General features: G+C 40.8%; 3 protein-coding genes across 3 annotated transcripts; all 3 read right to left on the bottom strand.

The window, feature by feature from the left end:
* Nucleotides 1–660: 660 nt before the first annotated feature.
* Nucleotides 661–7,833, bottom strand: pcolcea (procollagen C-endopeptidase enhancer a). The gene is made up of 10 exons (XM_086012467.1): nucleotides 7,678–7,833; nucleotides 5,608–5,714; nucleotides 4,435–4,543; nucleotides 4,091–4,349; nucleotides 3,114–3,238; nucleotides 2,902–3,038; nucleotides 2,460–2,818; nucleotides 2,300–2,377; nucleotides 1,073–1,243; nucleotides 661–981 (listed from the first exon to the last, which is right to left on the bottom strand). Exons 2-10 carry the CDS (start codon nucleotides 5,694–5,696, stop codon nucleotides 851–853), a joined length of 1,458 nt encoding a protein of 485 aa, XP_085868593.1. The 5' UTR covers nucleotides 5,697–5,714; nucleotides 7,678–7,833; the 3' UTR covers nucleotides 661–850.
* Nucleotides 7,834–8,537: 704 nt separating this feature from the next.
* vamp2 (vesicle-associated membrane protein 2) lies at nucleotides 8,538–16,938 on the bottom strand. Its single transcript, XM_086012724.1, has 5 exons — nucleotides 16,432–16,938; nucleotides 13,018–13,120; nucleotides 12,761–12,919; nucleotides 12,572–12,623; nucleotides 8,538–12,485 (listed from the first exon to the last, which is right to left on the bottom strand). Coding segments are annotated over exons 1-5 (333 nt in total). The 5' UTR covers nucleotides 16,434–16,938; the 3' UTR covers nucleotides 8,538–12,468.
* A 233-nt stretch (nucleotides 16,939–17,171) lies between these two features.
* On the bottom strand, nucleotides 17,172–25,156 carry mpp1 (MAGUK p55 scaffold protein 1). Its single transcript, XM_086012985.1, has 12 exons — nucleotides 24,790–25,156; nucleotides 22,202–22,330; nucleotides 22,016–22,094; nucleotides 21,739–21,824; nucleotides 21,560–21,628; nucleotides 19,948–20,144; nucleotides 19,651–19,751; nucleotides 19,495–19,575; nucleotides 19,056–19,136; nucleotides 18,769–18,971; nucleotides 18,467–18,541; nucleotides 17,172–18,390 (listed from the first exon to the last, which is right to left on the bottom strand). The coding sequence occupies exons 1-12, from the start codon at nucleotides 24,910–24,912 to the stop codon at nucleotides 18,214–18,216; spliced, it is 1,401 nt and encodes a 466-aa protein (XP_085869111.1). The 5' UTR covers nucleotides 24,913–25,156; the 3' UTR covers nucleotides 17,172–18,213.
* Between the last annotated feature and the right edge of the window lie 1,195 nt (nucleotides 25,157–26,351).

Here is a 26,351-nt window from a genome sequence, read left to right as displayed (position 1 = left end):
GGATACCAGGTGTGGGTGGGCATTAGTCTTACCTGGGGTGGGCAAGAAAGTGCTACAATGCTCAAGTAGGTCAAAATCCAGCGTAAGGCTACTGCACCTCAAAAAGTGTTTTGTTTTTTCCTTAATTGAGATAAATGTTGTTGTGATTTGGTCTAAACAAATAAAAGTTGATTTTATTTTATTTGACTTAGACGACATCCATAATTGAACAGTATGGACATGCAGGTGACAATGTTTATTTATTTATTTTTTTATCTATTTTTTTTTTTAAGGTGAAAGAGGATGTAACAACACAAACAAAGGTTAAAACTTAGAACACAACCACAACTGAACAGTATGGACATGCAGGTGACGCTGTTTACTATTAATGTTCTCCCATCAGAACTACATCCAGTTTTCTTTAGGTGGGCAGACCGTGTCTGTGGGTGGTCACTAGCCCCCCGCCCCTCCGTCCCCCCGGTAAGCCCCCTGTCCAGCATTCAAATTATTTCACTATAAATAAAATATCTCTGCCATCGTTGAAAATTAAAAAAAAAAGACACGTTATGATGCTAAATATGGGTGACCTTACTCTTTACGGCCACTAGAGGGGCTCCAAAACCTTTGTGTAGTCTCATGATGACACAACTTTGAAAAACAAATGCTCAGAGACAAAACGAGTGACAAAAGAGATATAAAAATCCTTTACTCATATATAAATTACAGACAATTTTTAAGGATTTGTGTTTGTTCAATAGGGTTATAAAATAGCTCTTATGTTTTTACCGAGATATTATCGTCTCATGTAGATCTGTATTTCGCACTATACAAGGACTTATTGAGTCATCGTGTTCCGGACAGAAGTGTTGAGTTAACATGGCTGGTTGTTGATGTTTGTCAATAATTTGTGATGTGGGGCTTTGTATGGAGCTGTGAATGCGCCAGGTTGCAGTGTGCCACGGCCATTCTCATCCACTTGACCCATGATGATGTAGTTAGCGCCTGCGGTGAAAAACAAGAAGGACTCAGATCAATTAAGGACTGTGATGGTGCATAAAATATACATTATGTGGCCACGTGTGTGCGTGTGTACCTCTGCGAAGCAATGGGCACTTCCTGCATTGTGACACCAATCGAACCGACATGGTCTCTCCGACTTGCGTGATCGTTAGCCGACCTGCCTTGTAAGTTCTGATGACGGATACCCCAACGAGAAGGGTGCCCCGGGGACCAGGGGCCAGCGAGGTCACCTTCCCGGTTATCACTGCAAACAAAGTGGGCGTGGTTAGGATGCAGCTTTTGAATGGTTATTACCCTCCACCAAGCATCAAAGTGTGATGGCCAAATGTGTTGTCTTTGAAGAAAAGAGCATTTATTTGATATCCTTCGTTACTGTGTGACATTTCTACACAATAATAAGACAACTTTGGCATACTAGGACAACTACTCTACATGTTAGTAGTGATGCAAAACTACTAGTGGGCATTATGGTCCTACTAGTAGTATCCAGGAGGCTATTAGTGACCTTACTAGTGAGATTGGTGTTTTTCTCTGTCTACTGCCACTCTTGACCCACTAGTTTGCAGTCACTTGTAAACTACTGTGCTGCACTCGTAACACTCCTAGGCCAAACTAGTAGGCATGTGTCACACACTAATAGCCTCTGTTTGAGCATTTATTTGATATCCAGATGAAGATCTGTGAACTAGTACACACTTTGACTCCATTATATGAAGACACCTCTGGCATACTAGTAGTTCAACTACATGTTACTAGTGAGGCAAAACTGTGCACTGGATGACATGTGCACTGTATTAGTACTACTGGTCGAGTGCTATATGTTGTCTAGTAGAATTTTATAATGTAATTTATTTAATTGAATTATTAGTTAATTATTCTTCAAAGTACTATAAATTATACTGGTCAAGAGCAAATTTGAATCAGAAATGGCTTTCGATGTCACTATAAATATGACACTAATTTCAAAAATATATTTACTTTTTCTGATAGCAAATCATTTTTTAAAATTTAGTCCTAAACAAGCTTGTGCAATGTGAATTTCACCACCCATTGTAATTTATTAATCCTACAGTTCATTTTACAATTTTTTTTGGCGGGGGGCTAAATGAATTATAATCAATTAAAACATGGAATACATTTGTTTTGTTATTAAAAATATACATTTTATAAACACATTTTAACATGTTTCTTTTTTTTTTAAGCTCATTTACCAATGACGTGGACCATGTATGTGATTTAAAAATCAAATGTGGCACTTGAGCACAAATTTGCGCAATTCTGGTTTAACAGGTAGACTTACCAAATTCACTGGCACAGAACATGGGCTTGATAGTGCCGTCTCTTTTACACGCTTTGGCACACAGCGGATTCTGAGCGACTAGAAAAATAAATAAATAAATAAATGAATGAATAAATAAATAAACAGTATAAGTGCATTCCACGCGCGACGCCTCACTCACCAGGTCGTCCTCCATTTGGTTTCGAATCAACCGTTCTCCTGTCGTGACCCGTGGTACCTGCCCCACGTCCATTAGTGGGCCTGACAGGTTTGGGTTGCTCAGTTGGTACCAGCGCAGGAGGGGGTACATATTTGATTGTGGCGACAGGTGGCGGCGCTGCGGTAGTCGGCACTACACGCGCGGCGGGTTTGGCGGCAGGCCTCGCTGGAATGGACCTGGTATCAGCACCGGCACTGTGCACGACAGCTGTGTCAGCACCGCGAGGGATGCTTGTGTAAGTGGCCAGAAAACCGTCAGATGTCACACTGAGGTCAGACACAAACTGGACCAGGAGCACATTGCCGCTGGTAGTGATGGGCCTGCATAGAAAAAGAGCATGAGCGGGAATTTGGGTAGCTGTGAAGTAAAATAACAATTTTTGAATCAGATCTATTATTCTTACTGTGGGGCTCGATCTCCACAATATTTTCCTATCAGGCGTGAGTCATCTTTCTCTCCGCCATTAAAGAAGGCCACGTAGTCGAAGCGGCAATAGGTATCCGCCTCCAAGACAAACTTACCAAATTTAACCTGGATGACCTGGTATCCAAACAGAAACATTTAAAAACCAAACACAAAGATTTGAAATGGATTCATGCAGGTTATGTTGCAAACCTTATCAGGTTCCACAGTAATGAGCCAAGAGCAGCTGGTTCCTGGTGGATACTTCTTGTTGGGCCAGTTTGGCGTCATGATCTCACCCTGAGATTTTGTTGTCTTTCCCCCACAGAACTCCTGATCTAAAACAATCCACAAAACCATGAGGATTTTTTAGTTGGATAACAGCAGATTGTAGTCCAAGATGCGATCGAAACCTTAACAGATAGCAATGCTCAGCTTTAATGCATTAAGTCGAACAGCCACGTGGCTGAGTAGCCGTCATTGCTGGGTGGACAGTATCGCTATTTACGCTATATACACTATTTACGCTGTTTACGCTCTATTGTTTGTGTAGTCGTCCATGTCAGGTATTCCTCCAAAGTTGATTTCAAGGCAATTTGTGTGTCCTTTTGCATAATGATGGATTCTTGTATCAGCGCAGTACCTATCGATAGAAAAAGTCTACACACCCCTGTTAAAATGCACGGTTTCTGTGATGTGAAAAAAAATGTTTTTCACAATTAATGTGACCTATAATCTTTACAACTCATTTGAAAAAAAACATCTTTTGGAGATTGAAATTCAGACAATGAACAAGTGAGATAATATGTATAAGGAATTGTCCACACCTGCTTATAAGTGGGGATGTGGCTGCATTTAGAATTAGCTAATCACATTCAAACCCATGCTGAATCGAAGTCATTTTACACCAAAGTGCCTCTGGTTATCCCCAAGTAATGTTCAAATGTTCTAGTAGGCTTTTCCTGACATTTTTGTAGGCACATTTTGCAGCAAAAGCCATTATACGCAGAGTTTCAAAGGGGTAGGATGGGTAAGGGAGGCAAGACGGAAGCCCGGTTGGATTGGATCTTATTATATTGTGCAGAGGTGCTAACGTTACATCTTGTGGCGGCTGAGGCAAGACTCCTCAGTATTTCACTTCATTCATATCATACATCTGTTCTGAGGGGGTAAAAAAAAAATGGACCTACCCTCAGCATATGGCGTGGCACCACTGAAGTAGGCCACAAACCCTCTACCATGGGTTTCTTCATCAGTCACCATCTCCAACATCATAGTGTTGGTGGTGGAAATAAGAGCACCGGGCCGGAAGGTGCCACAGAAACGGCCCAGTTTTTGCACCGTGTTGGATTTGCCGTTGTAAACATCCAGGTAGTCATAGCGACATTGCGAGTCGGCCTCCAGGTCAAAAATGCGGAAGGAGAGCATGACCACTTTACCCTCTGGGACCTGGTAACCAGAGAGAGATGCAAAGGGTCATAAGATGAACGGGAGGCAGTAGTGTGGTGTGTTGACTTGTTGCAGGGAGACTCACTGTGATGACCCAGGTGCATTTGCTGTTTGGTTTGTAATGGCTCGGGAAGCCCTCACTGCCGACAAATCCCGAATCTGCAACAAGTGATCCCCCGCAGTGGAAGACAGGCCTGTGATAAAGGTCATGTGGAGGCAGTACAGTATTAGCAAGCGTTGGCAAAGAGACAAGAATTGCATGAATGCTTAAACTCGGCCCGCAAGTTTTACAATATTTACAGAAACTTCCAATGGGAGTCTCAAACTATGAACTGCCTTTGCCAAATGGTGAAGTTTGGAATTTTCTGAGAGAAAATTGACTACACTTTGTGAGCCAAGTTTTCTCTTGAAATTCTACACCACGAATTGTAACTAGAAAGAAACAAATGGACCAAATACATCAAACTGATCTTCTTCAACTGACTCTTTCAACGTCCTCATTATTGTGTTATAAACATCTTAAAGAGCTCTGTGAGTGTGAGTTCTTGTTTACAGGCATGTAGTAGCATTGGCAGCAATGGTATGTTTCTTATTTTAAGCTACTTAGAGGTCAATGCCAGAGACTTTATTGTGGCTAGACCATCGAAAGATAGACACAGAAAATACCAAAGAAAGTGGTGTTCAATGTTGTACGTGAAATGTTTTACAGTCTAGCTTTTGTTAGAGTTGTGCAGGATCCTGATGCAAAAGGTTGCATTCCTTCAAAATGGTGACGAATGATAATTATCTCCCACACAACTTTTTACACTCTTGTGCCACATCTTGTGTCATTTTCAGCAAAAACACACCCACTTTTACGCAAACTTTAGCCATTGTGGGAATAATTTTGGCCTTAATGCTATGAAGCAAGAGAGCAGAACTCTAAAAAAAAAACAAACAAAAAAAAAGTCATACACTTGGTGATTACAGCCAAGATGTCCAGAGCTGCAGCCAAGTGTCTGGGCTCGGACCCCACGGGTAGTAGCGAAAACATTAACATCTGGTGGCTCGGCCATTGTACACGCGAAAAAAAACAACAACTCTGCGCCCATTCAAATAAACGAAATGGAAAGATTTCAAATAAAGGGATGGAAAGAATTCACACGCAGACTGGAGATTTGAGTCCTCTCGCCTATAGCAGCAACTCTGTGCATAACAGCTAATTCATCTTCTTAAACACCAATTTCAAACACACCTTCTCCCCATTGCGTGACCTCACCTGGTGTAGTTTGTCTGCTGCGCCTGCGTCCATCCCAAAGTCAGAGACAGAAGCAAGGAGATGCCCCACATACGGCCGGCGTACACCATGATGCACTCACTGCGATACTATTTGAAGAGAGGGCAGTTTGCAGCATGAGGCAAGAGGTTCAGGAGCAGGCTTGAAGGAGGAGGAGGAGGAGGCTGGGTGGAGCGACTTGAGGATCGGGGGGGGGGGGGGGGGGGGGGGGGGGGCGATTAGATAGTTCTAGAAGGTATAAAGATTATATGAGTGATGCTAAAAGGACACAAAGATTGCGAGAAAGAGCCCAGGGGGGAGATAAGAAGTGGGAGGAAGGGAGTAGAAGGCTTTAATTAGAGCCAGATGTTTTCTCCATAATAACACAGGTTTGGGTAGAACAGGCAAGAGAGCTTGGTGGGGGGCATCTATGAAGGAAGTAGAACTAAAGCGATTTCTATTTTTTTTTTTTTTCCTAAACCTCATAACGCATACAACTAGTGCTGACCTGTTTCCTGTCCATTGTTGGTGTGACTGATAATTCACTGGTTGCACAGGTGGAAGCACAGCCTGAAGCTCATACGTCTGAAACAGGAGTATAAATCTTCACATTCTATTGAGTTGAACTTGTGAAAGTGCTGCTGTTATATTTCGTATTCCTTTCTTGCTATTGATTTTTCAAAGTTGGCCCAAGTAAGAGCTCCTGTGGGATCTCGATTTTAAATTAGCATAAAACAAATGGAGTATCCTTACATTGCATCTCCCCAAACCCCAGGATGTCCTTTGACTCCATGCAGAGTCTGAGCCAAGGGCTGTTTGTCAGCCCCCCACCCACCCCCTGCAATCCTCCAGTGGAGGAGTTCTCATGGATGAGTCAACCCTCTCGACACTGCTGAGGCCTGGAGCGAGTAAGCTGTTCCAATAAATGCCGTAAAACCAGACACTTTCATGCACTGCTGACCTACAACTGCTTGATCATAGCCTGGAAGAACCGAGGCGGACAGCCAATGAAAACACACTTTCCACACAGTCAGTGTCTCCAGTTACATGTGGCACATTACTTAAAAGCACCATTTTTCTGTTTGACCCTGATTTAATGTTTCACTTTACAACGAAATGATTTCTGCTGCCTAAACAAAGACAAGAGGCCTGCATGCTGGAGATATGTGTTGGTCACTGACTGCTGTGCTGTTTGTCTTCAAAAAGGAAGTCCTGATAAAGAGACAGCAGAGGCAGGAATGCAGTGTTGATGGAATCCCAGTGCGCAGCCTCTGCCAATGCGTATGGCCGTGGGTCAAGGCAAGGCAAGGGGTTCTGCAACAACTCCAGACAGATCTATTTGAGCGACATGCTTACATTTAGCCAAGAGTCACAGGGACTCGCAAAGGGGGTGAGGGGAGGAGTGAAAAGAATTCTGAGAAAACCACAGAAGAAGGATTTGACTCAGCAACATTAAGAAAGTCATATTGTTTATGATGCATTTGCAACTATTACCCCTCTATTTGTTTATTCGTCAGTTTTTCCACATAGAAAAGGAAAATGAAGACAACTAATTGTCTGAGAATCCCATCTGGTCTCTGTCCGTTTGGTTCCACTCAAATTCACAGATAAAACAAAACAAACAAAACAAGACAAGACCAACAACCCCCCCCCCCCCCCCCCCCATTACAGTAGGCCAGTTTCCACTATTTTAACAAGAAGAAACTTCAGCTCTCAAGGGAAAACGTGAAAACAATGTTGACAACTCTGACTTGTCAGGAAAACTGATATCAAACAAACTCTGCCAGACTTCCAAGAAACAGCTGGAGGAAAATCAAGCACGTCTAACTTAGAATCTGAAGAGGAAAATAAGCTTTTTCCTGACAGTGTGCCAAGAAGCTTGATGCAGATCATTTGATGTCACTTTTAAAGCAACAAAAGGTGACATCATAACGCAGTGTTTATCCTTTATATTTCACTGTTGTTTTGTTTTGTTTTTCAAACTGTTAACAGAGCAAATTGTAATGTACTACCGCGTGTTCGGAACATTCATTGTGTATTTGTTAATGGTTGTGAACAAAATAATTGTTTTACCTTAAAATGATTTAATTCATTCCAAGAAAACAGGAAATCCACCTATTCAAATATATCCATACTGCTCATCCTGTGCAGGCCAAAGGAAATGTTACAGCAAAACAAGGAAAATAACAATGACAATGAACTGCTTTCAGTTCTAGTTAAATATTACGAATCAACATCCACAACAACGTCTTCTATACTGTATATCATTTTCTGTCGGGATGCTATTCGCGTCAGACGACGCTGAAGTTGGCTCCACCATTTTTGCCGTGAATGTGTCTATTTACTGACACCTGGTGGTTAAAATGAATAGCTACAACCTGGCAGTGCGGCTAGCTTGGTTTCTCCTCACAGGATGCTGGTTCGAATCTCCATTGGACCACCTCGGTGTGGAGCTTGTTGAGTGCTCCCAGTGCTTGTGTTTCACCCAAAAGATGTTCCTTATAACGTCATTGTCTCGGGTCTCATCATAATGTGCAAGCGGTCATAGTGTTGCGTGATTCTATTTCAGGGTCATGTGGAACGTACGTTTAGTTTTCTTACATTGCTTTCAGTGTTATCGCGACTCCCAACAAGCTTGAGTGTGTGCTGTCTTTACAACCAGTGAACTGGACTTTTTGCTTCTTTTTTTTTTTTCCTGATATGTGGACACAAGTACACTTGTATGTTGACCAAAGCTGTGTACTTAAGCATGATGTGCATGTGTGTTGTAGAGTTCACTTGGGTAACTTCAGGTTATCATTTTTGTCCCTTGTGTAACGCACTGATTTAAAGTCATTTGGGTTTGCCTTTGCAACAATAATAAATGTACTTGTATATTTATAAATGCATTTTGCGCACACACACACACAAGGAAAGCACCATTGGCCACAATACACTGTTTTCCAATATACATATATTTTATGATGTTCATCAATATAATAAGACATTGATAGATTTACACTACAATTATTTTATACAATTTAGTTTTCCATTCAGTTTCCTCTCCTTTACATAGAGCCAACCTTGTTTAGTGTCTAATCCCATATTAAATGACAGCACAACAAACCTATCAATAAATAAAAGCAAACAAAAAATAAGAATGAAATAAGACTGAGCATATTGCCCATGATCCTCCAGTCGGGTCCCTCCAGTAAGACCAGACAAACAGGGGCAATACAGACCTTCAGGCCAAAACCCCCAGTTCCATAGAGAAATTTAAATCTTTCCCGAAAAAATAAATATATTCAAACAAACAAAAAATATACAGCATTGTGTGGATACAAACAGCAATCTGATGTAAACAGCAGAATTAGTCTGAAGCTTTCTGGACAATTGAAGGTAAAAATATTTTTCCTCCTTGTTGACTTGAGCGATTTTTACCTCTACCAATGAGTGCTTACACAAAATTCAGATACATTGGAAGTTTGCTTTCTTAATCAATGCAAAATAATAATAAGAAATGTGGGCATACAAATCAAAACATTTTTCTATGTATTTTGTGGAATATTGTAAGCCGTCCAGTGACCATTCAGAAACTCAATAGGTTCCCTCCTAATACTACGCTCAACCCATTTGGAGTGACGCTCCCTACATGATGGAGGTTTAGGTTAGTTTAGCACATATATCGTCATTCCAAAGTTGATTAATATGCTCATCACAAGCTTGAATTACAAGATCGCAAAGAAATAAAAGCAAGATAACAAAATTCAGATCACCCACAAATGGGCTGAGTGCAGCTTAAATTTGAGACAACTGAATATCTACGGATGGCAATATTCTCACAGAACAGATGTGCTCCCCGAAAGAATGACAACAACGAACAGAAAGTGCCCCACTGTTAAAATATAGGTGCACGCCTTTTCACACAATACAGTAAAGCAACGTGAAGAGACAGCACTCGCTTCATTTTCTCCATTGTGATCAAATTGGTTGAGTAATCACAGGACGACAGCTGGATTTATGGAATGACACATGTCCTACCCCAATCAGTAGTCATATCGCCTCAGCAGGATGGCAACAAAGGCCACATTATTCAAAACAGTGTTCCACATTTATACTTAGCTAATTCACTTTTCATTTTTGCCCCCTTTCACTGTACATCTTGGTAGACTTTGAAAACAAAAACGATATAGGCCCCCCTTACCCTCAAAAGACGTTCATATTACAACACTTAATGCAGACTTTCGTCCAATAGTTGGAGCTACTTCAATGTTTCGTACTATGAAAGTTGGCAGAAATGGGTGACAAAAACGAGGTTGTGCTATTATTAGTTAAAGGATCCGGTGTCTAAAATCTTACAGATTAAATCATTTTGACTTGAACACACAGGGTGCGGGAGAATTGATGCATGCGGTCCGTAGATTTCGGTTTAACTTGCATAAGGTCGAACTAGACTCACTAGCCTCACTGACACATTTAGTGGCGTGTTGCAGGAAAAGGTCCTGTAATTGCAGACAACAAAGTTCGGGCTTTTTCAAACTATCGGCTCGTTTGGGGTTAACCTGCTCCTCTGCACTTGTTTTTGATGGCAATCGTCAACAAGGCCGGACATGAGGTCTTTGGTAATGTTTTGTTCAGGTTGTAGGTACACTGTGGGTTAAGGATTTTCGGAGGCGGGGGAGGGGGGCGGGTTGGGTTGGGGGCTCAGTGGTCTTGTAAAGATCTGTCCCCTTCCTTGTGTACTACAGTGGGCAAGGAAACAAACGTGCCTTCACTCAAGAGATTTAAGCGGCCTAATCTGTCGGGATAAACTGGGGATATTCCTGGGGTAGAGCTATTCTAACACACACCACATTGATGCACCTGCACACGCTCACACACAGTACGATTCGTAATCAGTAAAGGTGGTTGATCTACCTAGCTTGTTGCTAACATAAAAACCCCAAGGCTACTAAGTACACTTAATTAACACACTTAATTTCAACTATTGCAGATTATGACTGAGATTGAACGCTAATGCTAAAGCTTGTTTTCTATTCATCTGGGCCTAGTCAGCTAAAATTACAGCAAGTGAACCTATTGCTCTGTTAGTCATCAAGTAGCCAAAGGGGTCATATGTACCATCCCAAACCACATGCGCTGACAGTTTTATAACTGTACACGAAAGGGCGCCATGACAGACAAGTCCGACGAACAAAGAGAAGCTCCCCCCTTCAGCAGCTTGTTACTTGGCAGTGTTGAGTGCACACAGCTGAAGTGTCAAAACGGAAACACACACACCAGACAGAAGTAGAGGAACTTCCTCTTCGCCTGTCTGTTTCACACAAAAATACACTATAAGAAAAATAGAATCTATTACATTGAATGATGCATACCTATAGGGAGAGACACTTAGAACACTGCCAAGGAATGCTTTGATTTTTTTTTCCTTTTTTCAGCAAATCTTCCGACTGTGAATTGCTGGGTCTTTTCAAAACGCAAACAAGGCTGAACTGCTTCATCTGCTCTTCATATGAAGGCGTGGCTGCACACTTTGGGCCTGGTTACAGCCCAGCGTGACAGCGCCATCAAAAACAAGCTCGTCGAGTGCATTTTCAACTGCGAAAAGACGACAAAAGGTTGATATCAAGGCTTTGACGGGCCAATGACAATTTCTAAATTAAGCTTCATGTCTGTGATGGTGCCACTAAAATACGAGTTAAAACCTGCACAATAGCCTGTTATTTGTAACAGCTTACATGAATGTTTGATACCACAAAATGCCTTTCTAATCTTGCCTCCCACCAAAACTGCCCTTAGACCATATCATTTTTCCCCCGGTTGTTTGTATGACTGCCTTCGGCTTTTAGTTTCATCACACGCTTGAAATATACCTACAATTACATGTGCTACAGTAAGAGCAATTGCACTAGACTGCAATGAAGGAATGTTTTCGAAATAAGACACTACGTAATACAAAAAAAAAAGAAAAAGAAAAAAAAGAAACATCTACAGACATTGGTCCAACGGTACTATGGCAGTTTTAAAACGATTGGGCATTCCAGCATGCTGCAAGACACGAGGGAAACGGCCGGAGTGCTGAGGACGCAACAGATAGTAAAGAGAACTGCGGGAAGGGAAAAAGACGTTCAGAGGAGACGCAACGGTCAGATTTAAAGGACCGGACAAGTCATGCATTGCTTTGTGTTGATCAATACCTGTGAGCCAAAACTTAGACCTGAATGAACTCGTAAGTAATTTCAACCTGGAGATTGTGACTGCAAAAATCCAACGTATTCAGTTCTGTGGCTTACTCCGATTGTCGCCACTGTGCAGAAATACAGCAAAAAAAAAAAAAAACAAACAAAAAAAAAAAGAGTAAGCGGGGGACGGAGCGGTGATCAGAACATGCAAGGTACACACTTCGATTATTAGGCAGTATTTGACGCTGAAGCATACAGAAAATTAATACAAAAATTAAAAAATACAAAATGCACACACTCGCACACACACCTACAAAACAGTATATATCAGAATAAAACTCTACAAATGACTAGATATCGATCAGTCATGTAACAATTATCATTGCCAATCATTGTTTTTCCTTTTCTGTTGTTGCATCATCACAAGTGTTTGGCTCTCGTTATGGCAGGTTAGAGAAGCCGAGAGGACCCAGAACGGACGCGTGGCCGCACACTCACGGGACAAATATTTGACAGGGGTCCAGAGGCGAGGTGGTGGAAATGATTGAGCCATGTGGCCCTGAAGGGTTGAGGGGTGTTTCTATTGAAGCCAATCGGGGATGATACATTAACTCATTATCGGTGATTCCTTTTGTCATGAAATTTCAGGGTTCCTTCTGAAGCAAGGACGTTGGGATTAGACTGGGGTAGGAAGTGACTCTTCTTAGGTGCTGAAGTACACTGCAGAAAGCAAGCAAAGAGATGCATTACGTCAGTCGCTCTTCTCGAATATGAACGAATATTAATGAGATCCGAAAAATTCTTACCAATAATGACAATGAGCACAATCACGCATATCACACCCAGGATAATCATCATCTGTGGTCAGAAGATAAAACATACAAAGTTGTTCATACTGTTGCATGATTGCTATCAGGAGAACTTTTTTTTCTCTGAAGGAGTACACACAAAAAACGTATGTTTTGCTCATGTCGAGCGCATGTGCACGTCCCCACCTTAGCGTTCTTCCACCAGTACTTATTCTTCAGTTTTGCAGCGCTGGTCTCAAACTGAGAGGCTCCAGCCTGCAGAGCATCAGCCCTGTCGTCCAGTTCGGACAGCTTCTGATCACGTTCCAGAACCTTATCCACATTCACACGCATAATATCCACCACCTGGGGAGAGAGACAAACATCGCGATTGAAAAGATAGTGGATTATTCTTTTGCTTTTGATCAGCAGGTGGCAGTGCAAAATAAAGGACTTGTTCTCACCTCGTCCACCTGTGCTTGTGTCTGCTGCAGACGGCGGTTGCTGGTGAGGTTAGGAGGAGCCTGACTCCCTCCCTCTGGTGCAGGGGCTCCAGCTGGGGCAGACCTAGAAATGGCGGGGGAAAAAAATTGTAATTTTATAATATTTTCAATTTTTTGTGCCCAGGCCAAAGTCATATCTAATTAAAAAATACTGCTTTGGCTCCATCTGGTGGTATCTTGGTGCCAAGCAACTATGTTTAACTGATGGGAAGTGGGTTTTTTTTTAGCCATCCTTTGCCCAATGGGAAAAAGGGCTTTTCTGCCATCTTGTGGCATCTGTGAAGAAATTACTAACCTTTTTTGGGTGGGCGTCAGTTATCATGGCTTTTCACTACTGATAGGAGCTCTTTACCCAAAATAAGATGACTTCAGGTAATATTTTCATGCTAAAATATACTCATTACAGTTAACCATGTATTCATGAGTTTTCAAATGTAGAACATACATGGAAAAATAGTGAAGAATATCGTTGTTTGTTGACTAAATCAAATTCTAATTAATTACTTACATTCCTGAACAGAAACAATTATGATTGATTAAACGCTGACTTCTCAGAGATGTCCAGTGGGCAGACTTTACATTTTGATGTTCAAACTGACCAAATATCAACAAATCACTTAAATTGAAAGAATGGACATCACTTTGTGATGTTGAAAGGTCTCCTCTCGTTTTTAGGACAGGTGGTAAAAGCAATTTGTTAAGCACTGTATTTGTATCAAAAAGTCTATATTTTGTCAACACAAAAATTAATGTTTTGATGAAAGAAATCTAGCCAGACCAGAGAATGTCATGTGTCATCTTTCACACCGCTTAGGAGAATGTTATATTAAGAAGAAGGCCAGGCTGACAAAGTTGACAGGTTTGTGGTGAGTCTCGTGTCAGGCTAAGAGCAATTATAACACATAGCTTGTGAAATGTGAAAGACAGAAAACAGAATGCCATATCTAATACAAAAACATGTTGCTTTGGCACCATTTGGTGCCATCTAGGTGCCGAGCAACTGAGGGGAGGCGCGTCCTTTAGTCTGGCCATAGCTATGTCTAATAGAAAAAAAGTGCTTTGCCACCATCCTGTGGCATAGATGGGTAGTTAAAAACCTTTTTGGATGGGCCTCAATTACTCATGGTGGCAGGGGACAGTCACTATTCCCCACCTTAACCATAAGTCCACTTTATCTAAATGGAATCTAATTATTTAATTTACACAAATATATTTGTACAAATGTGTGTGTGTGTCTATTCTGGTATTCTGGTTTGCCTGTGTCTATAACAAATACTATGGCATCCTGATCAAATGCAAGGTCAGACAAGCTTTAAATTCCATGTAAAAAATAAAAAGCATGGAAAATGCTGGTTTGTAACCGAACGTGCTCACCACGCTCAATATAGCATGCGAGATGATAGAAAGTGATGCCTCATTACAAATATGAATAGTGACAAAGCTACTCCACTACTGTGACACAAAACTGTGTATAAAGGTCACCTTAACACCAACACGCATTACTAATCCTTCAACAACATAAAATCCTATTGGATAATTGCCAAACGGTCTGGTCTTTCCTTGCATATTATTATTGGCAATGCTAAGGAGTGTTATACAAACAGACAGAGAGTTCATTCGTCAAAAAACATCAGTTCACAAAAACACCAGGCTTCCGCAACAAATTTTCTTTCATTCCTGGTTGTTTTGTGGGTTTATCACATCTTATATTGCACCACTTTGCTTGCATTTTCAGTGGCAATCAGTGATATTTGGTCAATTTACCAAGCACAAAATTCAGAATCGTCAATTAATCATATCTGCTATTAATATCTGCAAGCATTTTAAAATCCCCCCCCCCCCAAAAAAAAAAAAACAATGTAATCAGTCAGATCATGATGAACAGCAAGATCAGATCTGATAAGGACACCTGGGCTTGCACACTGACTTGTCCTTGTACAGTCCTCAGACAATATAACTTTTGCTACTAGGCTAAATATATTCAGCCCCCTTTAGACCTTTAAAAATAGCCTGGTATTACTGAGTTAATGGCTCTGGAAAACGTATATTAAATATAGATGCAATTGTATAATGCAGTGTATACAACTAACTGGATTTCTGGATCCGCGCTGTCATTTGCACGATGCGTGACTTTCAGCACTGGAGAGAGATATTTCAGCACTGAACAGCTCCACTCCAGTCCGGACCAGTATCAGTTGACTGCCAGTCTATTGTGACCTCGAAGCCCTCAAACCTAACATTCCTTTCAGTTCTATACAACCAGAACCGTGGTCACATGACAGCCAGTAAAACATCACGTTTCACGGCCTATAAATACTGTGGCTGCCGACAGCAGCAGCAGTGTGGTTCCTTGACAGGGGATTTTTACTCAAGGCAAAAAGTGGTCGACTGCAATTTGATAAGAAATCGAGATCAAACGTACACAGACTTGCTTATAACAATGGTGGGACCCGATTTATTTTCGGATTGTGGGGTTTCTTGCTATTTACACAAACGTTTCAGGTTGACTTAGCCATCTTGTTCTTCATCCTCTATTCGTTCAGTTCCCTCAAAACATTTACCACAATTTAAAAAATGCCAGAGGAGGTACTCTGTGATGGTTGGAGTGGAATATGGAATATATAACAATAGTTAGCTGTCCACCCTCGCGTAATCATCGACGACAGAAAGGCTAGGCTATCCCCACCCCCCGCTGCAGGAGGTTGCAAATATCACGTAAACTAGGCCCAGGCCCAATTTACAGATGATAAAATGACATTATATCGGACGGGCTGATTTACGTTTGTCAAATAATATTCCGTGGTCTACACAACAAAATGGCCTTATGGTTAACGCCATAAAAATAAGTCCCACAATATGTCCTTGATGTTTCTAGAAATAGCTCCATCGTCACCCGCGCCTCAACAACCAAAATTACCCCCCGGTAAATGTTCGACATGAACAAAAAGGTTATTTTGTACTGAACGTGGCATCAGTTAATAGAGTAATTGTCGTGTGGTGTGTCACGATACAGACGACGTCCTTTCAAACAGAACCGGTCCAAACTGGAAAAAAAAATACGTGCGTGCTGGCTGCAGCTAGCGGCACGAGACGAGGCAGAAAATAAACACGGCTCGACTTTTCACCTCCAAAACCTCGAAAATCACAAACACGGATGAGGCTTCCGTTTGCTCCACGGTTAGACTGAACTATTATTTTCTGCCGTTCAATGACAATATCAGACAGCTGTCAAATAAAACATACGCGCAGCACAATGCAAACGAAAGATGAAAGAGCCGTTTACTCCATCCAGGTGCTCGCCAGCATCTTTTCGTGGAAAACCCATTCATGTATCGAAATACACAAAGAAATTAGCTAAAACGATGCTATACTTACATTTTTGTGGTAGTGTTGGCTAGACAGCTGTGCTGAAATCCGGGCTGGAAATGTTAGCGTGTTAAGTGGCTGGCAGATGGATGTGGATTGCCTTGTGCGCTCCTCACTAGCCTCTGGCACCCTTTGGATGCTTAGCCTGGCGTTCTCTGCCTATATAGCCAAGGAGGGGCACTGGTTCGGATCCACCGTCGAGATATGTCCACTTAGCTATTAAAATAACCCTTTACCTCTTCGTATGTGAGAGCACTACCAGACTGTTACTATGAGGGACAAGAGACCGAGCCGTAATGAAGGAATAACAAACAGTTTGGATTAGCTGTACAAAGACGGCTCGGTGACGTCAAACGAGGCGAGTTTCATGTTAAAATGGGTGGCCGGGGATTTGTAATGAGCTGTTTATCACTGGTGGCAATCCAGTTTTAAACGATACACGTCCATGTTGACATAGTGTTTTTCCCTTACACGCGTGAAATGTCATAATTACAGAGGGGTTGGAAGCTGAAATAAAGAAGCTTATTTTGATCGTCTCAGGATTTGTCAACAAAATGGCGTACCTCGGGAGGGGGCGTGGCCAGCAACACAGCGGGTGTCCATGGTGGCTCACTGTGGATTTGATCAAACATGGAGTGGACCCAGGGGAACCCACATGAACGCTACTTATTTTCATTAGGAACATCGTTTGATGCATTTATTCATAACTGTGTTAAGAAGGTCATAAATGAAGATGTTGTACTATGGAAAGCATTTTGAACATTTATTCAGTATTTTTGATATACATAGAGCATACTTGTACATGGATGGTTATCAAAGTTATTTAATACATGCCGAAACGGCTTTCCATACTGTATAGTATAATGACTTTTGTCCAAAACAAAATGTACAGAGGTGTTTATAATGGGTCACTGATGGTGTAGTCGTAGGCTCGCCCAACATTGGTGCAAGCAGTCTGGGTTTGAGTCCCATTTAGTGACAGTATGAATGGTTGTTGTTGATTTACCAACTACCAGTGCAGGGCGTAGTCTGCCTTTTGCCCAAAGTCAGCTGGAATAGGCTCGTCCCTCACCCTAAACAGGGAAAGTGGTGTAGCGGATGGATGGATGGATGAGTGGCTAAATAATGCTCAAATTTTAATGACACAGCCAGTCAACCTTTTCTTTAATGCCCGTTACTGTAGTTCTAATAGGCAGTGAAGAAACTTTGGTGGTGTTTCTAATTACTGAAATGATAAGAGCATGAATGTAAATAAAACACAAGGCAGGAACATATTTCAGTTAAAGAGGCATTTTTCTCTCTAAATAAAATCAAAAGAAGCAGTTGTAACAGAGCTGAGAAATTTAATATTTGTAAAAGTGCCTCTAAACTGCCTACGACATATACAATTTGATGTGACAGTTTGAACAAGTGAATAAAATCTAATGATTTAATATGATTGATTTCTTTCACAGTTACGGTCCTATTTTTGTATTTACCCACAATAGAAAAATCACAAAGTTGTATGGCACCAACACTACCCAAAAGCTTCCTCAGAAGCCTCAAACACAAATAACTAACTGATCGAATAATAAACATTCCCGGTGAAGTTCTCAGCTTTCTAATATAATTCTTTCTAAATATTGCTTTTTTAAATGCACACATGCAAAATGTTTCTGACAATTGACATTAACCAAAAATAAACCCATTCAGACTTGGGACACCACTAACTCAGAGGTTTTGTGTCAGGAGTGATATTGCACTGCTTTAAAAATAAAACAAATAAGATATCACGGTGGAGTCTAACATCTCTCAGTACACCCACGAGACAGGCACCCACTGTGGAGTGGAGGTGACCTGCTCCAAGGCTTCTTCCACACCTTTCACACTCTCATCAACATCATTGTTGACTATGATCATATCAAAGAAGTGTCTGTAGGCCATCAGGATGGCATCCGACTCCTTCTGGATCATTGTCAGGTTTTCCGTCTAGGATGATAAAATGCAGAAGATTAGCTACTGGAGTCAAATGTCCTTGTTGCTTATTCAAGTAAGGATGTTTCACCTGAGTAGCTGTGTTGGTGGGCGCGATGAAGACCATAAGAGGAGCAAAATCAGCGGTCCGCAAAATCTTCAACGTCTGCGAAGAAAATAAGAAAAAAAATACTATCAATGGTTAAAAAAATGATGTGTGATATATTGAAGACCTAGAAGAGTTTTTCATACACAGATTGCATCGGCCTTCTGTAATTATGACTTTATTACTCCGTTAGCTTCGCGTTGGGATGTAGACTATGCATGTTCCACTTAAGGATTCACTATGGTGTAACGGAGCTCAGTCATAACAACAATGTGTACAATACAAACCTGTGGTTCGACAACCAGCAGCGCGATTTTTCCCTGCTCGTGGATCTTCCGGATGGTCTCAATTTTGGTGCCAAACATATTTCCCTGGAAACTGCCGTACTCCAGCAGCTCATTTTCTGAGATGCACTTGGTCATGGCGTCGTTTGAGATGAAATAATATTCCTGCCCATTCTCCTCATCCTTACGTTGTGATCTGGTGGTGTCTGGAGAAGTAAAGTTACAATTGTGAAAGTAAATCATGGTGTTCTAGTGAAGTATAGAATTGTTTGATCTTCTGTGCTACTTACGTGGTACAGGATAAGAAAATTTCTCAGGATATTTGGTCAGCAACGAATTTTTAATGTGACTCCTCCCTACACCTGGTGCACCTATTGAAAATAGATTTCACTTAATCTGTTAATTCTGAGAATATAATTATTAATAAATATTATTATGTTCTGGCATCCATGGTAATCATGATATTATTATTATTATTATTATATAAACCTAGCATATAGTGCTTAACTGCATCGAGTTAAATTGCTCTGATGACAGCCTCATGCAGCTCTCTGCCCCTAGGGGGCATATTTGCATGGTATCGGCAAATAGCGGCAGACTTTCACAGTATTGACACACACAAATTGTGATGTTGCTAAATGTTCTGGATTTGAAGCGAGTTAAAAAAAAAATCACTAGAATGGATTTTAAAAACTTACATTTACATAGTAGCAGAGGAATGTAACTTACCAATTAGCACCAACGTTTTCCGTTTGAAAGCAGGGAGCTGGACAACCTCCTCATAAGAAATCACATCCAACTGGTCAAAAACTGAAATAACATTTGATTGTAAGAAAACAATACAATGGCAGAGGTAACAAATCATGATGCCAGTGATGAACTCACTTGAGCTGTGCTTAGCCAGGTACTTGTCTTTGCACTTCTTTTTCTTTCCAAATGGGCTCCAGGACTGACTGTCTTTGGCTTTGCTTTTACTTGCCACTCTCCTGTGAGAGAAACAAAAGTTTTGAGCAGAATTTTGTTCAGTTTTATAGTGTGATGAAACGAGGGTCACGTAATCATGTTCAGACTGTCCCAAATGTGTTAACTGCATGAAATAACAACAATGTGCACACACAAAAATAAGTACACACCAGTAAAAGCTCAGCATATTTTTTGATATCATTAACAAATCTGTCAAACCATTCTTGGAGCTCTGGCGACGGTATTAGTCCAGCGAAGTTTGCAGCACTGCTCTCTACTGTTCCCTGCCACCAGTTGGGGTCCTGCTTGTTGATGATTTGAATGATGTCACCAGTTTGAAAACGTAGGCCGGCCTCTTTGCACGGGATGAGCTCATCCGTGGAGGGGTCGTAGTTAAACTGGGCCCTCATGTACGTCTGCAAATCCAGAGTATAATACAGTGAGTGTAGATGAGTACATTTCATTTTGTGTTGCAGGTATGTAACAGAATAATAGACTGGACACTGACTTTCAGTGTTACCAGTAATAAACATGGACACTTCTAAAATATTGTATTAAGTAACATAGCATGAATAAAATTGAACTCAAAATATTGGGTTCATAATTCATTTGAATTAATTCAATGTTGCTTTTAGAAAAAAATACAACATTTTGTGTTAGATTTTTCGTGATTAGGCTTGTTAGCTTTATTAGCTTGTGGGTTTAGCTTGAGCTTTTTCCATATCTAGGCCCAATTTGCTTGGTGTGCTTTGCTTCCACATATGCTTGATGTGAACCTGGCAATTAGCACTGCCAGAGGGATTAATAAACATCTTAATGTTTGTTATCATGGTTGTAGTTTGAACTGGTGTATAAATGCACTGCCCTCGCATGAGGCTATTTATTCGTAACACTTCATGGTGCGATGGATTGATACAACATATAATTTCACTCTGAGGACTGTTCAAAGGTTATGTTAATGAAGGGTACATCATCAGAAGGGTTAGTGATGAATGAACATTTGCGGCCTATCTAACTCACTCTAGTTGGGGACACAGGGTGGTATGGGTCAGCAGAAATGTTTAACAAGTCCAACAAGTTTTAAAAAATTCTAAGTTGGGGGTACTGCCATTATGAAACACAAAAAATGAAGTGTGCTAAATTTGAAACGAATTACATTTATAATGCAAAACTATCATTCATAGAAATAATATTTTGTTATCCGAGGAATTGTTATCCAGAACAATAATAAACTGCATTATAAATTGTTTATTAAAATGTCAAATTATTGTTATTCACTTGCATTCATGACCCGAACAGAAAATATCATTTTAGTTTATGAATTGATGTATGCTAGGCTTTTTTCTGACTTCCAAGAGAAGCGCAGTGAGCCGGATCAAATTCGCATACAAAAAGATGAATTCAGTTTGAAAAGCTACACTCCTGTTTGAAATGATGAAACATCAAAAGCTCACTGAAATTCAAAGAGTATGCATTAAAGCACTTCACGTTTGATAGTTTCATGATGACAGGTGATCTAATTTACAGGATATTCTGTATTTTGTATGTCCATTGTATTGAACCTGTGAAGGATGTCAATGGATACTGAATGAAATATGTTATCATTGACAGTACTTAGAAGGCCGAATGAAACACACGACTATTGTCTTTCACAGTCAAACTAACAAAGCTAGTGTACACTACTTAATAGTCACCTTGGATTTTCATCGATTAAGAGAAGATTCACCTAGCACGGAAAATGTATTGAAAATAATAGAGGAAAAGATAGCAAATCTGTTAAGATATTACCCACTCTACTGTTTTTAGGCAACTTTTCTACGTCTGCGATTACCTCACAGGCTTTGGAGCGACTCTTTTGGTTAGAAACAATCTTCATTGTGACTATTCCATTGGTTTCTTTCTGTAGAAAAAAAACGCCACAATTGTCATGATGTATTTTAAATGGGAACAAAAAAAATAACATTTTGCGTAATTCTCTTTAATAACTGCAGTTATTAAGTGTTAACACACCAAAATCTTCTGTAGCTGATCGACTGTTTGGTTAGTCACACTTTTCCCATTGATTTCTGCTATCTCATCCCCTTCATGCAAGGATCCTGACAAAAAAGGAAGAAATAATGGTAATGTAATAACAGCGTCAAATATTCTTCAGTGAATGTGATTCTAATGTACAGAAAGCTAACGTGAGCTTGAGGAAAACACAACCATATATCAAAACGTCACTGCAGCCCTCTCGGCATGGTTCTAATCACCCCTCTCACTGGCGGGTCAATGTTTGATGTACTACCTTGTCTGTGTATAAATCCTCCGTGCAAGATTCTGGCCACTGTGCACCTTTGCTTGTCATTCATTTTCAGAGTGACTCCCTGCAGATGAAAGAAAGTGAATGTTGAGGGATGAATGAGGAGGAATCAAGCAACGTGAATCCACATGGTGAATTTGAAAAAGAAAGTCTTGCAAATATAAAATGTACCATCGGCTCCGAGGGATTTTTTTCAAACATAACTTCTTTAATTTTGGTCAGCTCAGTGCCATTCACGTATCTGGCACTTCCATTGGTATAAACCTCAGCACCTTTGCTTTCAAAGGTTTGCATGGTGACCTGCAAAAAAAAAAAAAAAAAAGAGAAAGAGAGAATATACAGTATGATTATATTGTAAATGAAAATGAGAGCATCTTGTATCATCACATTTTCCTAATAGTTACAGGAAAGCCTTTTGCAAATTGCTCGTGTTTCATTTGCAGTTTCAACACATGTTCGAGATTAAAAATTAACCCAACATTATAACACCTCATTTAACACATCCAATGATCTGGCCCAACAGGTTCGTGTGGTCATGGATACCACCAGTCTCATCAAAGGATCCCATCGGAGAACAGCAGTAAAGTCAGATTACATTACCTGTCTCGGATGACTATTGCAAATAAGTCATCTTTAAGGCATCTATTCAATATGGGTTCCAAAGATGAGGCCAGACCCGAATTCATGACTTGCACTTGACAACTAAATGAATAGAAAGCAAGAGGTTTAAAAACAGAAAACCCCCTTTTGTTTTTTGACCGCCTCTAATTAAAGACGATCTCCACTGCTGTGTATATTACCTGAGACTATGAAAATATTTTAATTAATCACACGGAAACTAGAAACTATAAAGTCACATAAAAATTGAAATACTGAAATGTATTCTGGGTTTTGATGCTGGTGTTTAGCCATAACAATGTGTAATATAAATCCCAGCTGCCATGCAAGTATGCCCCCTAGGGGGGCTGAGCAGAACAGAGGATGACATAAGAGCTATCAGGTTGGGCATTTCAGGGAAAGTCATGAAATATCCATCCATCCATTTTCTGAACTGCTTACCCACAACAGGCCGTGCTGGAGCCTTTCCCAGCTGTCTAACCGCCACAAAAACGTTTTCGCACTCCCATAAGGTTCACACAGCAATGCACATCAATTAGTATGCTGCTGCCCGATAGGCAAATAAGGTGGCATTATTGAGGTTCCCTAAGATATAACAAACAGAAAAACTATTACTGGCAAACTCCATGCCTGGGATCTCATTTGTATTTTGTCTTAAACCCGCAGTCAACAGTTGACTGCGAGCTGGACTCGTGGAAGTCTAGTTCCATGCAACGTGATACTTATTTACCGGCCGTGTGCTATTTGAGTTTAACAGAGGAGTGTCAGGGGAAAATGTTTGAGCACACCAAGAGATTAAATGACACTCTGTGAGATCACAAAAGTCATACTGGTCCTCAACTGCGTGTGTGCGTGTGTGGTGTGAAATAGCAAGAACCCGCGGAAGCCAGAAAAACTTGCGAATGTTCTGTAATTTTCCTCCAGACATGACGTATCAAAACTGAGATTAGCCCTCACAATCCACAGTTATGTGATAATAGGCTGAGAGGGGCCTTTCTGAATGCCAGTGTTGGGCGTGGCACAGCATTAGGACAAACAACTAGCCCTCCGAATAGGGAGCCTTTAGTATCCCTGAAGTTGGTCAACAGGAAGTGTTTCCTGGCCCATTAGATCTACATCTAATTGACTATTATATGAGAACAAACTCTCAACCTAGTTTGACAACAAAAGAGTTTTATATTTTAGATGATTAATAATTATTGATGGGGTTTTTTTCAGGATTTCCCGGAGATGAGAATCAATAATTGGCCAAAAGGGAGGCTGTGTCTTAGATGGCACGTACTGTAATAGCACTATTAGACAAAACTCTTCCCCTTAACTGCCTATCAAATGGGGCACTTTTGGTATTGTTGTGATAAACAGCAGCTCAAGTGCCAACTAATCTACCTAAATTCCAATGTTCTTATACTTGCCAAAGTCTTAGAATATTGCTTAGTTGACTTTTGTTGTTGTTTCCCAACGATCCCATAGTGACCTTTGGTCTACATTATACTCAGCAGTCTCCATTGTGAAGACCTCACTTACCAAATCAGAATTAAGCAGAAGATAAAAGTGCTGAGGTCAGGAAGAAGTTTCCTTTCTTTGTCATGCCCCTCGCTGCTGAGTTGGCAATTTAAATCTATCTGTTCTAATACACCTTTTAAGTATTTGTTCATATCACTTCCCAGACTTACAAGGCTTTGCACCACAATCTATTTAAAAACCGATTCGTGCATGTCTTGGACATACTGCTACCATGTGATGCAGTCAACTACCACTCAAGAGATCCTCTCTGTATGCAAAACACTGCAATGCTGCATTCTAAACTTCAGCGAACAAACACAACCAAAACATGGTGACGTTATCACACGAATAAAAACAGATTATTCATGGAGGAAACTTGTTTACCCCTCAGCTGTCACACGATTTGCATGTGTATTTTTGGAAAGCGAATGCAGACGTGGAAAAGCCTTAGCCATGTCTGCTGGATCCAGTTCAGGCTGAGCGGGCAACACTGTTGAGGTGACTCAGCTTTCAACAAAATATATTCTATGATTAATGCCTTTTATATTGGGGGGAGGTGGGGGCGGTTCTGGGCATCGTGTTAAATTGTACTGCAAACAACTATTTATTTCTCCTAAAACGTAAAAGAGACAACTTACCTTGTCAGGCTTTGTTTTGTTTTGGAGAAGCTGCTCTAGGTAGAGATCGGAGAGGGCTGTTCGGACGCAGTCCACAGGCTCCAATATGACAGCAGGTTCGTTTTTATCGGATTTTAGCGTCATCTTTCCGGTGGAAAGAAGAAAAGAAAAAAATCAGTGAACCCGATTTGCCCCCCTGTGCAAGGTCCACGAGAGGTTGGCTCGAAAAAATGCAGCGAGATAGCAAACTACTGATAAGGACTGCTGATGATATAATGTCACTGAGATAAAGGTCCAAGGTTCTGATCGGCAGCAAGTGATCTACATGAGATCCACTGCGGGGACACCGCTGACAGAGCAAGTAAACTGGGGCAGGCTCGTGCTGCCTTCACGTGCTTAACATAAAATCCCAAATAAGAGTGTTCACTCTATAACCCCTTGTGAAATTGTTTATTTCAAGAAATTCAAGGGAAATGGGATCTTACACAGTCCCTTCTCTGTGGTGGTGTGCTGTGCGTTTTGTGTTTGCATTTATACACTGGCTTTCAGGGCAGATGGCTCTCGCATTATTCAAATACTGCACAAAACTGCCGAAAGGCAAAAACATTGGGTCCAAGAGTTAATTTCGTGTATCCCCCTCCACACACAAATATCAACTCACTAAAACATTTGAATATTATTGAGGCACTATGTTCGTCTTGTGTGTCATTCGAAATAGGCTAATTCACGTTGCAGTATAGAGCCCTGTGCAAGAGCTGCTATCTAGTGGTGAATGGTGATATTTCAACTTAAATCTATATAGAGGACCTCCGTTATTCGCGGGCAATAGGGACTGTGTCGTAGATTTGACCTCCGTTGAAATGAAAAATATATTTTGTAAACCTCCCCAAAAATCTACAAAAGAGGCTAATAAACATCCAATATACATTTTCCATGAAAATCGTGGGATTTCTCACCTGGCCAAGAAAATAAAAAATAAAGCAAAAAAAACAAGATTTTTTTTAGATATCCATAAAAAATTATTAGGGAAAAAAATCTGCCAAAAATTCCGAACCATAATTATTTGGGGCTCCACCGTTTTAGAGGAAACATGTCTTTTATTGGTGACAGTTATATCTTTTAAGTAAATGCTATATTTACAGTACTAAGTTCATTCATTTGTATGTAAAATGCCAACAAGAAACTCATTGGATCATACCTTCTCAAACTGAGCTGTAACATATCAAATTGAACCGTAACCCCGAACCGAATCAAACTAAATCGAGTCATTCCACTTTAAAATGGAACCATCCTTGAATCGTATTGCATCGAGATATGTCTCGAGTCTTTTATTGGAGAAATGCATCTCTCATAGGGGCGGCACGGTGGTCGACTGGTTAGCACGTCCGCCTCACAGTTCAGAGGTCGTGGGTTCGATCCCGGCTCCGGCCTCCCTGTGTGGAGTTTGCATGTTCTCCCCGTGCCTGCGTGGGTTTCCTCCGGGTACTCCGGTTTCCTCCCACATTCCAAAAAACATGCATGGTAAGTTGATTGCCCCTAGGTGTGATTGCGAGTGCGGATGTTTGTCTCTGTGTGCCCTGCGA

This window comes from Filicampus tigris, chromosome 17, assembly GCF_054856515.1.
Source record: "Filicampus tigris isolate MCC_2025a chromosome 17, RoL_Ftig_1.0, whole genome shotgun sequence".
NCBI lineage: Eukaryota > Metazoa > Chordata > Actinopteri > Syngnathiformes > Syngnathidae > Filicampus > Filicampus tigris.
Note: the sequence above shows the minus strand (reverse complement) of the source record. Positions and strands in the feature narration are given on the sequence as shown.

Bases quoted from the DNA above. Each gene is read 5' to 3' on its own strand.
- pcolcea (XM_086012467.1), bottom strand. From the start codon at position 5,696: ATGGTGTACGCCGGCCGTATGTGGGGCATCTCCTTGCTTCTGTCTCTG. The intron at 4,350-4,434 runs GTGAGTCTCCCT...TCTGGTTACCAG, and splicing joins AATGCACCTGGGTCATCACA to GTCCCAGAGGGTAAAGTGGT. The intron at 1,244-2,299 runs GTAAGTCTACCT...CTTTGTTTGCAG, and splicing joins GTTCTGTGCCAGTGAATTTG to TGATAACCGGGAAGGTGACC.
- vamp2 (XM_086012724.1), bottom strand. The intron at 12,920-13,017 runs GTGAGAACAAGT...CTCTCTCCCCAG, and splicing joins CACAAGCACAGGTGGACGAG to GTGGTGGATATTATGCGTGT. The intron at 12,624-12,760 runs GTGGGGACGTGC...TTCTGACCACAG, and splicing joins ACTGGTGGAAGAACGCTAAG to ATGATGATTATCCTGGGTGT.
- mpp1 (XM_086012985.1), bottom strand. From the start codon at position 24,912: ATGACGCTAAAATCCGATAAAAACGAACCTGCTGTCATATTGGAGCCT. The intron at 22,095-22,201 runs GTACATTTTATA...TTTCATCTGCAG, and splicing joins AAAATCCCTCGGAGCCGATG to GGAGTCACTCTGAAAATGAA. The intron at 20,145-21,559 runs GTAATCGCAGAC...CTGGATTTGCAG, and splicing joins GTCGCTCCAAAGCCTGTGAG to ACGTACATGAGGGCCCAGTT.